Here is a 14,717-nt window from a genome sequence, read left to right on the forward strand (position 1 = left end):
AATAACTCGATAAGCATTTCCTCTCATAAATCGATCAATATGCATTCTCTCTCATAAATCAATCAAAATGCAATTCATCTCATAAATCAATCAATATGCATTTCCTCTCATTAGTCAATCAATATGCATTTCCTCTCATAAATCAATCAAAATGCATTTCCTCTCATAAATCAATCAATATGCATTTCCTCTCATAAATCAATCAATATGCATTCCCTCTCATAAGTCAATCAATATGCATTTCTTCCCATAAATCATTAATTATTAATTTCCTCTCTTAAATGCATCAATATGCATTTCCTCTCATAAATCAATCAATATGCATTCCCTCTCATAAATCAATCAATATGCATTTCCTCTCATAAATCAATCAATATGTATTTCCTCTCATAAATCAATCAATATACGTTTCCTCTCATAAATCATTCAATATGCATTTCCTCTCATAAATCAATCAATATGCATTTCCTCTCATTAAATAAATTAATGTGCATGTCAGAATAATTGGAGACTGTGAAGTGTCCATAGGTGTGAATGGTTGTTTGTCTATCTGTGATTGGCTGGTTACCTGATTTTTTTCTCAAAGAAAATCAATGCATTTTTATTCAAAATGTATATATCTACAGAGAAAGCTTTGATTGATGGATTGAAACTTTTATTGGTATATCGCAAAGTACAGTACATATTCCGTACAATTTACCACTAAATGGTAACACCCGAATAAGTTTTTCAATTTGTTTAAGTCGAGGTCCACGTAAATCAATTCATGGTAGCAAGTAATGGCATCTTGCAGCTTGTAAATGCTATAATTGGCATTTAGCTCCTGGCGTACCCCCAGGCACTCCCTCACAGACGCTAAGATTGCACCCAAAATAAGTCGGACTTTGCCCGATACACTTTTTATATTATTTTGTTTGACGCACCCACTCATCATGCAAATCAAATTGTATCTAATTATCAAATGCATACTTCTTGAGATGCATTTTCCACTGAGCATTATTTCTCGTTATTATTTCATCATCAACATCTGCTTGCTTGTTTGGCACAGATGCTGAATAACTTCTGGCATTTCCTCCTGGTGACAGGAAATTGATTTTGCAAAATAACTCACACTGCAGGTAATGTGTTTTTTTTAATCAGGGGCAAGTTTTTTTTTTTTTTTTATCGGTTGCTAATGAATATGAAAAACTACAACCAGGATATTAATTAAATAGTCATGTGTAATAAATGTAATAAGGAGAAACACATTCCACAAATGGACAGACAATTAATTAAGCACATAAAAAATGTGCAGATTACCAGATAATAATAATTGATTAGATTTACATAGCAGCTTTCTGGAGACCCAAAGCGTTTTACACTGAGTACCGATTATCAATGTTCATTCACTCCACAGTCACACTTGGTGGTAAGCTATATTTGATGTGTAAACTGATGAAAACATGGCTTCCTATTTTCTCCAACATCCTCTCCAACCACCAGGAAGCTGGGATCGAACTGCCAACCCTGCGACCTGAACCTTTGCCGCCAAATGACTGGGTTTCCTAGGCAGCTTTTAAAGAAAGCTGCGACAAAAGTTGCAAAACATTTTTTTATATCAGTAATATTGAATCAATTTGTGTTTTTATGAAACTTATCAATGTTTTAAGTCACCTGTGTCTAATTTAAGGCCCGGGGGTCAAACCTGGCCCGCCACATTACGTGTATATGGCCTGCGAACGCCTGTAAATAGTATGTATTAAAACCTTAATTTATATATTCTTACTAAATACATACATTTTTTCCATTTTATTATTTTTATGCATTCACAACCCGTAAAAAGGGTGATCCCCACAAGTGATAATCAAAAACCCATTCCAAATGAAAACCAGTGTGTGTGTGTGTGTGTGTGTGTGTGTGTGTGTGTGTTTGAAGCTGGACAGGACAAAAAAAAAAAAGGAAAAAAAAGAAAGCTGCGACAAAAGTTGCAATGTTTTGCAACATTTTTTTTTCAGTAATATTGAATCAGTTTGTGTTTTTATGAAACTATTATCAATATTTTAAGTCAGCTGTGTCAAATTCAAGGTCCAAACCTGTTGTACATGGCCTGCGAATGCCTGAACATAGTATGTAATAATACCTTACTTTACATATTCTTACTAAATGTATTCATTCTTTCCATATTGACAGAAAAACAATTACTGCATGGATTTCATACTTCAGTTTAGGACTATAGAGCTCACCGGAATATGAGCTGCACCCAATAAATTTTAGGTGGAAAAAAAAATATTTGCCCATGTCTTAGCTGCACCGGACTATAAATCACAGATACTCTATGTACGTTGTGAAATAAGGTATTTACACAGTAATATTTTGTAAATGTTTATTTACATACCTTAATTGTTTCCAAACGGTGTCTGTAACTCAGCAGTAAAATGGCTGATCAAACGGACATAACTCATCATCATGGACCCACTCGCCGCGGAAGCTCGCTCTCAAATCATCTAAACAGAATCAATAACTCCATGTTGACATTTTTGGTGAATCTACTCAGAAATTTGTAAAACGGGAACGATACAAACAGCATGCTATTGTGAATTAACAATACTCATACAGACATTTGTAAATGTGTTAGCATTTTAACTATTGCGAACAACGCTAGCTTCATTACATGGCGATAGCACCTACACATACGCATGAAAACACTCATACAGACATCACACATGGGACTGTTTAGTAAGTACGAATTGTTTTAGTTACGTTATAAAACTTACACACGCTTCTTAGGGTGATGAATTAAGAATCCATAGGAGTAAAGACGCTATGGACGGCATCATATATATATATATATATATATATATATATATATATATATATATATATATATATATATATATATATATATATATATATATATATATATATATATATATATATATATATATATATATACATGTATATATATATATATGTATATATATATATATATGTATATATATATATATATATATACATATATATATATATATATATATATATATATATATATATATATATATATATATACATGTATATATATATATATGTATATATATATATATATGTATATATATATATATATATATACATATATATGTATATATATATATATATGTATATATATATATATATATATATATGTATATATATATATATATGTATATATATATATATATATATATATATATATATACATATATATATATACATATATATATATATATATATATATAATTTGTCTTCATTTCTGCAGTTTTATACTAAATTAGGGACTTTTCTCGAGGCTAGAATCAATTATTGTCAGGTTCAAACACCGATGACATTTATGAAACGGACAAGAAGCAAGGAATCATGCAGAGACAGAATTAAATTTTGCTCAATGAGGAGAGACGTATCGGGCTGTACACTTAATTACAGCCCGATACTTAGGGTGATGAATTAAGAATCCATAGGAGTAAAAACGCTATGGACGGCATCATATATATATATATATATATATATATATATATATATATATATATATATATATATATATATATGTATATATATATATATATGTATATATATATATATATATGTATATATATATATATATATATATATATATATATATATATATATATATATATATATATATATATATATATATATATATATATATAATTTGTCTTAATTTCTGCAGTTTTATACTAAATTAGGGACTTTTCTCGAGGCTAGAATCAATTATTGTCAGGTTCAAACACCGATGACATCTATGAAACAGACAAGAAGCAAGGAATCATGCAGAGACAGAATTAAATTTAGCTCAATGAGGAGAGACGTATCGGGCTGTACACTTAGTTACAGTTCCAACCTACGCTCTAAGGCACAGCCCAGATGCTCCACTATGTACTCGGGAGGTCCCTAGTTACATCACTGAGGCTGCATCTGAAGGAAGGGGGGTCATTTCAGCAGCACAAATTAGACACAATGTAGGATTATTCATGAAATGGAAATGTGCTGACACCTGTCTCTGCTTTGTCTGTATCAAGACACTCGATGTTCGCCCTTGGCAGTCATTAGGCCGGGTCTGGACACAGATACTGATACGAGATGACTCGCAATCTTGGATTGCAAGTTATCTCTTTTCACAATAGAAAAATACAACTTCAGCACAATTGATGATAACTATAGCAATGGCCTTTAAGCATAAGAGTTGTGTGATGATTTAAACTTAATTATTCTAACATTTATTGACTTCTCAACACTTTTTTCTACTATCTGATTCATGAATTTCTGCCCAAAATATGTTATAACAACCGTAAAATGTTGACCCCATCAGCTACGTAAAAATCCCTTAATCCAGGAGGTGTCCAAACTTTTTCCACTGAGGGCCACACACTGAAAAATCAAACCACACCGGGGCCATTTTGATATTTTTTCATTTTCAAAAACAATACAATATAAACTTTTTTTTTTTTTTATTGTTGGGGCTCCCTCAAGTTAGCTCCTAGGGACCCAGAAGGGCTTCAGTCTTAAAAATTGTTAAAAATAAGTCATATATTATTTTTTTCATAAAACCCTTGAATCTTTAATTCGACTTCATTATTATTATTTTTTTTTTTTTTACATTTTACAAGCTTTTTGTCAAAACCCTATTTTTTGGGTCAAAAATACAAATTAGACAATATTTTTACCAAAAAGATTTTCAAAGTAATTGGATCCTAAATAGGGTCAATAATTCATAGCAAAATTGATTTGAATTTATTGTTATTTGTTATTGTTTTTATTAAATTCCATTAAAATTCTTGGGGACCCACTCATAAAAAGGTCATGCTTTTTAATTTATTTTTTATTTTTCATTCAACACTTAAATCTCTTTATCAGCTTCAGATAATATATTGTGTAATTAATTTAACATATTTATAATAGCAATCAGTAGAATCATTAGTATAACTAGTATTTGTATAGAAGTAGTATGTAATTTTTAAAATACTTTTCATATTTTTGTTGTATTTATGTCCTTTTTGTCCTTAAATCAATCAATAATTTATAAAAACATTGATTTTGATTCATTATTATTTTTTTAGGAATTATAAAAAAAAAATGGTGTTATTAGAGTCAACAATGCAACTTTTTCTAGTTGCATTTAACAAATTTGCTCTTTTATTCCACTTTTTATTGTTTAAAAAAATACATATATTTTATTATTTTTAGAATGATGTGCTGCGGGCCCCAAATGGCCCAGGGGCCACACTTTGGACACCCCTGCCTTAATCTATTCAATATTTGGCATCTATATCCCCCCTTACTATTAGTGCCAAATATCCTTGCAAGCATTGTTGGTCTAATTATATGAGAAAAAATGGCTGGGAGAACATTTGTGATTTTTAAATAATGTAAAATATGCAGAGTAGGGGACACGGAATGAAAAACTGAGCGGTACAACAACAGAAATCAAGACGACTGGAGTCAAGGGTGAATAAAGTTTATTTGGAAAATAATTTTGACAGCAAATGGATTTGACATTGTGAAATTTTCTCTTAAATGTGTTTTAATGTGTTTAACTGGGAATGCATCATTTGGTAAGAATAATTTACAATCGTATAAATGAGCCTTTCTGCACAGGGATGTTGAATATACATAACATCAGGCCTTCCATGTAATCGTGAAGCCTTGATCCACACGGACAGACGTCGCAGTTGCATTTATTATCAGCTCCTGGCCATGAAATAAAAATACATGTTTAAATAAAAAAGACAGTTTTCAAGAATGCCAACTGTGAAATACAAAAACAACACTGAATTTTACAAAAAGTACACACTTTATTTTATTGTTTCACTACTTTACACACTGCTAGTTATTTGCCACTTGCCAAGATTTAAAATTGTATTTTTAGATTTTTGTTTTATTTTGAAAAACTATTTTCTTTTTTTTTTTCAGCATGTAAAAAAAAAAAAATCTAGTTAAATATAAAAAAATAATTATTCAAGGAAGATATTCTGGTAACTCCCCACATAGAAAATTGTGTCTAAACAGTCTGCAACATCCCGAGGATGCTTAATTAGGAGTCCTTTGCCATGGGCCTGCGGACCCTATTGAAACTGCTGTGTTTTATTATTATTCCGCACCTACGCGCTGTAATTTGACCCCCTTAACATGCTTCAAAACTCACCAAATTTGACACACACGTCGGTATAGCAAAACCTTCCCAACATATTAAGCAACCAATCCCCCAAAATGAAAATTGCGCTCTAGGAAAAAATTACAGACAAAACTGCATGTAACTTCTGTTAGGAATGTCATAGCGACATGAAACAAAAACTCCTATGTAGGTCTGACTTAGACCCAATTTTCATACACTCCCTTCTTTCAGCAAAAATCTACAGGAAGTTGGCAAAGCCCCCCTTCAAAATAAAATTTTCGCAAAAAATGCAATTTTTGCCTCTTTGCGCTGTAATTCGACCCCTTTAAAATGCTTCAAAAGTCACCAAACTTGGCGCACACATAAGGACGGGTGAATATTGCGATCTAATGAAAAAACCAAACCCCAAAACTCAAAATTGCGCTCTAGCGCTATTTTTGAATAAAACACTGAAAAAACTGCTTCTAGGAAGAAAACACAGACAAAACTGCTTGTAACTTCCGGTAAGAATGTCGGAGAGACATGAAACAAAAACTTCTATGTAGGTCTCGCTTAGACCTACATTTCATAGATTGACAACCCCCAACAAAAATCAACAGGAAGTTTGCAATCCCCCCTTCAAAAGAAAAGTTTTGTAAAAACCGGTCACCCTTCTTCAAACATTATCTCCTCTGAGTGCGTTTGTTGTTTTGGCTTCAAACTCGCACAGGAGAGATATTGAACCCTTCTGATTAAAAGTATGGAACAGAGTTTTGATAAGTTCTCAGGTTTTGATTTTACGCGCCTTCAAAGAACCCCTGTGCAAAGTCTCCTAAAAAATGTCATTTTTGCCTCTTTGAGCTGTTATTTGACCCCCTTAAAATGCTTCTAAACTCACCAAACTTGACACACACATCAGGTCTGGCAAAAATTGCGATCTGATGAAAAAACCTAACCTCAAAACTCAAAATTGCGCTCTACCGCTCCCCTAGGAATACAACACGGACAAACTGCTCCTAGGAAGAAAACACAGACAAAACTGCTTTTAACTTCCGGTAGGAATGTCAGAGAGATATGAAACAAAAAACACTATGTAGGTCTCACTTAGACCTACATTTTGATAATTAACATACTTTAGCAAAAATCAACAGGAAGTTTGATATTTTCACTTCAATAAAAAAACTGCATTACTTTCACAATGCATTAGATTCTCAAAATAGTGGCTCCAAGGCGTCTTCTAACGCTTATCCGGCCGTGGGTCTCGGGGGCAGCAGCCAAAGGCAAACTCGACCAACGCTGCTTGCAGCTTTAATTTAAGAATTGTAAGTTGAATCATACTTTTTTTCAAAAAAAAATCCTGTTTTGGAGCGCACAAGAAAAAAAACAGAGGACAGGAAATATGGCAATTAAAGGCAATTCTACTGGTTAATAAAGGAGGTGTTTGAAGCGCAGTATGGAGGTATTCAGACTTCAAAACTATCGGTAAAAATGACAGGTTGAACACGAAAGCGCCACGCCGCAGGCGCTGCTTTCAAACATGCCTCACCAAAGGTGGCGTTATTAAAGAATTACCACCTATGCTCGAAATTCAGCTAATCAATTAAATGAAAAGCAGTCAGATCGACAGATAATAAAGTTCACTTGCTGCTTGGCTTGATGCCGAATATCAGCGAGTTAAAACCGCCCACGTAGCGCAAAATAATGCAAGTGAAATGACTAAAATTGCTACTATTTTCGATTTATCTTGAAAAATGTTGCGTTTTACCTGCTACATGTCTTATATGTGTAGTTTCAGCCTTATTGTGTTTTTGATTGTATTTTTATTACAGCACAGACTAAGAGTGGCAACCATAAATCATAAAGCATAATGCCAATAAACTTTCTATTCTATTATGACCTATTTCTAGATTATGGAAGACTATATGTAATATGGAAAATTTTAAATTGTTCTTTGAGTGCAACAAAAAAAGGCTATTGTGTTTAATGCTTTTAATTTTTGTTTAAATTTTTTGAAATCATCTGCTTGGCTTGATGACAAATATTAGAGAGTTAAAACCGCCCACGTAGCGCAAACTAATGCAAGTGAAATGACTGAAATTTCTAACAAATTGCTACTATTTTTGTTTTATCTTGAAAAATGGGGTTTTACCTGCTACATGTCTTATCTGTGTAGTTTCAGCCTTATTGTGTTTTTGATTGTATTTTTATTAGAGCACAGACTAAGAGTGGCAACCATAAATCATAAAGCATAATACCAATAAAGCTTTCTGTTCCATTATAACTGTCATGATCCACGTTTTGGATCATGGCATGTTCTGCTTTTGGTTCTGTTTGTTATCACATTCTGTCTAGTATTTGTCTTCTTCAGTTCTTTGTGGCACTTCCTGGTTTTGTTCCGTCGTCATAGTTACCCATTTAGTGTCACCTGTCTTTCCTTTGATCACTCGCACCTGCCCTTGATTAGTTATCTCCCTATTTAAGACCGCCTTTGTTTGACATTCTTTCTTGGACTCTTGTTTGCTTCACGCTACAGTTGACGTCGCTCTTTCCAACATTGTGGTAACTACCTTCATGTACATTAGCTTCCATGCTATTTCAGTTGTTTGTCCCTAGCTCACGCTAGCGCTTTCTGTTTTGTTTGTTAGTGCCTTCGAGCAAGTGTTTTTGGTTCTTAGTCTGTTTTAGTTAGTATAAATAAATTATTGTTCCTACCTCTTCGCTGCACCCACGGGAGAACAACTCGTCACCACAATGCCACCAAGACGTTAAAATAACCTAATTCTAGATCATGGAAGACTATATGTAATACGGAAAATTTTAAATTGTTCTTTGAGTACGACAAAAAAAGGCTATTGTGTTTATGTGTTTAATGGATTTAATCTTTATTTGGATTTTTTTTAATTGTCTGCTTGGCTTGATGACAAATAGAGTTCAAACCGCCCACGTAGCGCAATTTAATGCAAGTAAAATGACTGAAATGTGTAACAAATTGCTAGTATTTTTGTTTTATCTTGAATACTGCATGTTTTACCTACTAAATGTTGTATTTATATAGTTTCAGCCATGTTGTATTTTTCTTAAAGCACAGACTAAGAGTGGCGACTATAAATCATAAAGCAGTGGTTCTCAAATGGGGTTATGTGTACCCCTGGGGGTACCTGAAGGTATGCCAAGGGGTATGTGAGATTTTTTTTAAATATTCTAAAAATAGCAACAATTTAAAAATCCTTGATAAATATATTTATTGAATAATACTTCGATAAAATATGAATACAACAATGCAATATTCAGTGTTGACAGCTAGATTTTTTTGTGGACATGTTCCATAAATATTGACTTTAAAGATTTATTTTTTGTGAAGAAATGTTTAGAATTAAGTTCATGAATCCAGATGGATCTCTGTTACAATCCCCAAAGAGGGCACTTTAAGTTGATGATGACTTCTATGTGTTGAAATTTTTATTTATAATTGAATCACTTGTTTATTTTTCAACAAGTTTTTTGTTATTTATATATCTTTTTTTTCCAAATAGTTCAAGAAAGACCACTACAAATGAGCAATATTTTGCACTGTTATACAATTTAATAAATCAGAAACTGATGACACAGTGCTGTATTTTACTTCTGTATCTCTTTTTTTTCAACCATATATGCTTTGCTCTGATTAGGGGGTACTTGAATTAAAAAAAAAAATCACAGGGGGTACATCACTGAAAAAAAGGTTGAGAACCACTGTCATAAAGCATAACGTCAATAAAGCTCTATATTATATTGTAACCTAATCCTAGATTATGGCAGACTATATTTAATATGGAAAATTATAAATTGTTCTTTGAGTGCAACAAAAAAGCCTTTAATTTTTATTTGAATCTTCTAAAATTGTTCTTTGAGTGCAATAAGAACCATATGTTTAAAGTATTGTAAGATTATTTTTGTTAAAATGAAGCCAAGTATAAAAGTATCAAAATACATTTTGGTACCGGGAACAAAATATCAATAATATCAATGCACAGTCAGAGTCAGCTAACACAAACCACAGACAAGTCCGTAAAAAGCATCCTGTGCTGGAAAACTGCTCCGGGGACGAGTTACTGTAAATCCTTCACAATCCTCCAAACAAAATCAAAGTTAGGAATGGAATAGTTCTGCACTTCATAGCTTATCGACAAATATATGTAATTCTTTCCACTTCATTACCGACCTCAATCAATTCAACAATATCTCCTCCAAAGACCTCGTCCCTTCTAAGAATTCTGATCACTATGCCTGCGACCTACCACCTGATTATCAGAGACTGTCCTTTATCTTAATGAAGTGAGTTCAGATCCTGTTTTGGTAAACATCCATCTTACTGAAGTGTCCTTGACTAAGACTTTTTGCATTGCTCTGCGTTAACTTGACCGTTGAACCTTAGAAGACGTCAACAGCCAAGGGAAAGTAAGGTTTCATTTTTTGCGTTGACTTGAGAAAATAAATAGCTCCGTCCTTGGTACAAAGTACGTGTGTGTATTTTTAAAACGTAAAACAAACTCTAATTATTAAAAAACGAAAAAACAAAGCCATTGATTGTAATTGATCATAGTCAGAAATGTGAATTGACTACAGTTTCTATGTGGACCAGTGTCGTAAACACAGTGTAACATACAGTACCGGTACCAAAATTATTTCGGTACTTTTCTAAAAAAAAAGGTGACCACAAAAATATGCATTATTGGCTTTTTTTTAACAAAAAAATCTTAAGGTACGTTAAACATATGTTTTTTATTGAAAGTTTGTCCTTAAATAAAATAGTGAACCTACTGGACAATTTGTCTTTTATTAATAAGTAAGCAAACAAAGGCTCCTCATTTAGCTGCTGACAAATGCAGTAAAATATTGTGTCATTTTCCAATCTATTATTTTGTGAAAATTATTAAGGACAAGTGGTAGAAAATGAATTATTGTTATGGGAGACACACTGCATCCTATCAGTAAGATAAGAGTTAAACCAAGACAGGGCTAAGTCTGACATAACAATTCGTGTTTTGATACGTTCTAATAAAATATTATGATCGACAGTATCGAAAGCAGCGCTAAGATCGAGGAGCAGCAACATAGATGACGCATCAGAATCCATCGTTGGCAATAGATCATTAGTCATTTTTGCGAGGGCTGTCTCCGTCGAGTGACTTGCCCTGAAACCGGATTGAAAGGTTTCACATAGATTGTTAGACGCTAAGTGTTCATTTAACTGCTCCGCAACAATTTTTTCGAGGATTTTTGAAATAAAGGGAAGGTGAGACACTACAGTTGGTACAAAATGCGGCTGCTAGACTTTTGACAAGAACAAGAAAGTTTGATCACATTACGCCTGTACTGGCTCACCTGCACTGGCTTCCTGTGCACTTAAGATGTGACTTTAAGGTTTTACTACTTACGTATAAAATACTACACGGTCTAGCTCCATCCTATCTTGCCGATTGTATTGTACCATATGTCCCGGCAAGAAATCTGCGTTCAAAGGACTCCGGCTTACTAGTGATTCCCAAAGCCCAAAAAAAGTCTGCGGGCTATAGAGCTTTTGCATTTCGGGCTCCAGTACTCTGGAATGCCCTCCCGGTAACAGTTCGAGATGCCACCTCAGTAGAAGCATTTAAGTCTCACCTTAAAACTCATTTGTATACTCTAGCCTTTAAATAGACTCCCTTTTTAGACCAGTTGATCTGCAGTTTCTTTTCTTTTTCTTCTATGTCCCACTCTCCTTTGTGGAGGGAGTCCAGTCCGATCCGGTGGCCATGTACTGCTTGCCTGTGTATCGGCTGGGGACATCTCTGCGCTGCTGATCCGCCTCCGCTTGGGATGGTTTCCTGCTGGCTCCGCTGTGAACTGGACTCTCGCTGCTGTGTTGGATCCGCTTTGGACTGGACTCTCGCGACTGTGTTGGATCCATTATGGATTGAACTTTCACAGTATCATGTTAGACCCGCTCGACATCCATTGCTTTCCTCCTCTCCAAGGTTCTCATAGTCATCATTGTCACCGATGTCCCACTGGGTGTGAGTTTTCCTTGCCCTTATGTGGGCCTACCGAGGATGTCGTAGTGGTTTGTGCAGCCCTTTGAGACACTAGTGATTTAGGGCTATATAAGTAAACATTGATTGATTGATTGATTGATTGATACTTAATGTTCTATCTACACTCCTGTTAAAATGTAATAATCACTTATTCTTCTGTTGTTTGGATACTTTACGTTACTTACATCTGCGGTCCCTTCCAAGGTTTCTTATTGTATCCCGTTGAGTTTTTCCTTGCCCTGATGTGGGATCTGAGCCCAGGATGTCTTTGGGGCTTGTGCAGCCCTTTGAGACACTCGTGATTTAGGGCTATATAGATACAATTTGTTTGATTGATTTTTCCTCATGCTCGTTCGGCATTTCCTCAAGCATCTAGAGGAAAACATCAGTAGAAGAGGACACAAAATAGCAACCCAATAGATTGCTCTACCTCCTGCAGGACCGGTCGCCGCCTCTGTCTGTGGTCCTGAGGACGGACACCGTCGGATGGGTGATTAGATTTCACAGGCGGTACGTGTTAATCTAATCATCCGCTGTCTTCCCCTGCTCACAATTGTGTCAAAGTCATGATTCTTTTTTCATGCATGAAATAAGAAATTATTCAAAAAGTAGTTTTATTCTTGTGAGTGTTGATGACACAGCTTTGCAACAATTGATATTCTAGTTTCGAGCATGTTTTACTCTATATAGGTCATAATATCTCAACAACTGTCATGTCTGTGATCAGGTTTTATTTTAAGTCATGTTTTGTTTGGTTTTTGGACACTCAGTTCCTGCCTTTTCACTCCTGTTTTGTCACCAGAGCAACCATTAGTTTCACCTGTTTCACATTTTGAGTCACGCACCTGTTTTCACTAATCACCACAGCATTATTTAAACCTGTAGTCAGCCTGGCGACATCACCTCCTACACACCATTCATCTCCTTCCATGCCGATGTTCCAGGTTACTTGCTTGTTCAAAGTAAGTTTTTCTTATTCATGCCATAGTGCTAGTTTTTGTTTTAGTGCAAGTTTTGTTTTCATAGTCAAGTTTTCATACCTCCCCTGTGAGCGCTTTTCGTTTGTTCTTTTTTTGATTAAATTAAAAGATGTTCTTACCTTCAAGCCACGGGAAAACAAACCCCACAAAAGTCCACGCCATGACAATAACAAGATAATTTAGGACCAAAACCCTTAAAACAAGTAAAACACTGTGACATAAAATCTGCTTAGTGAGAAGAATTATCTTATCGGACAGAAAACAAGCAAATATCCCCCTTATTTGAGATATTGAATCTTAGATTTCATTTTTTGCAGTGCAGGCTTACACATCATCAGTGTTTCGTTTTAGGTCCTGAATTATGAAATAAGTTCAAATATTGCCAGAATTAGAAGGGCTCTTTAGGTTAAGTTAACCCTTTAGCCCAGGGGTAGGGAACCTATGGCTCTAGAGCCAGATGTGGCTCTTTTGATGACTGCATCTGGCCCTTGGATAAATCTAAGCTGACATTGCTTAATAGGATAAGTAATGAATAATTCCACTTCTAATCACAGTGTTAAAAATAACGTTCAAAATATAAAACATTCTCATGCTTTTTTATGTTCAAGAAGTTGCGTTAATGGTAAATAGTAATTTATTTATTATTGGTTAGTGTGGGGCTTGCCCTCCTGGGGGTTCTTCAGACCACCAACATGAGAGCCCTTTTCAGGGTTACATTATTGTTTTATTTTTCAATAAGTCTCTCAGTTGCTTTCCAGCAATTGTATTTTTCTCTCTCGCTCGCGCTCTGGCTCCAGCCTCCACCCCGTCTCTCCTCCTGGCTGCTGCTTATAACAGAACGACAGGTGATTAGATAACAAGGCCCAGGTGGGCCTTCTACGCACCTGTCGCTGATTTCAAGGCCGGTCCTGGGACACCCAAGTTTGCTGCAGGCCCACAGGCCACGCCCCCAACACAGTTAGCTTCAGAATAACAATGTTATTACGAAGAATAAGAGACCTATTATACTCAGGAAATGTTGGTCTTACTTAAAAATGCAAGTGTTTAGTTGTGTTCAGTGTTATTAAATATTATATGGCTCTTACGGAAATACATTTTTAAATATTTGGATTTCATGGCTCTCTCAGCCAAAAAGGTTCTCGACCCCTGCTTTAGGTTATGATCCAGGTCTGTACCATGGCTAAGTCGCATTATGAAAGCCTAATTTGTGTTTATTTATTACACAGCCCCTAGACTTTAAGAATATTTCAGAAGAAAAAAAAATACATGAAGAGTAAAGACAAGTGGTAATATAGTATTTTTTTGGTTTGGCGCCAAAGTGTTTATGTTTGCGTACGTGAAATGTTTATGCGTGAAAGTACTCACCTGAGTCACAGCACTGAAACTAAAATTCAAAGCGTACGAGTCTCCGGCCACATCCGTCAGATTCACATTCCTGATGTGAGCACTGCCCGTCCCCCACACTTTTACCACCCCCAGGATCAAATGGTCAGCTGCAAACAAGCCATTATGGACAACCTCACTCGACAAGGTGTTCTGGAAAGTGGGAAAAGCAAAAAAAAA

At 34.8% G+C, this 14,717-nt stretch overlaps 1 protein-coding gene across 1 annotated transcript in view; it reads right to left on the reverse strand.

The window, feature by feature from the left end:
• Positions 1-5,478: 5,478 nt before the first annotated feature.
• si (sucrase-isomaltase) overlaps positions 5,479-14,717 on the reverse strand; it is a 275,632-nt gene continuing 266,393 nt past the window's right edge. The window contains exons 48-49 of the mRNA XM_061919155.1: positions 14,520-14,690; positions 5,479-5,718 (exon numbers count right to left, since the gene is read on the reverse strand). Of these exons, the coding sequence (XP_061775139.1) occupies positions 5,647-5,718; positions 14,520-14,690 (243 nt within the window). The 3' untranslated portion in view covers positions 5,479-5,646. The remainder of the gene's footprint in view (positions 5,719-14,519; positions 14,691-14,717) is intronic.

The sequence above is a fragment of the Nerophis ophidion genome, linkage group LG13 (assembly GCF_033978795.1).
Source record: "Nerophis ophidion isolate RoL-2023_Sa linkage group LG13, RoL_Noph_v1.0, whole genome shotgun sequence".
Lineage (NCBI taxonomy): Eukaryota > Metazoa > Chordata > Actinopteri > Syngnathiformes > Syngnathidae > Nerophis > Nerophis ophidion.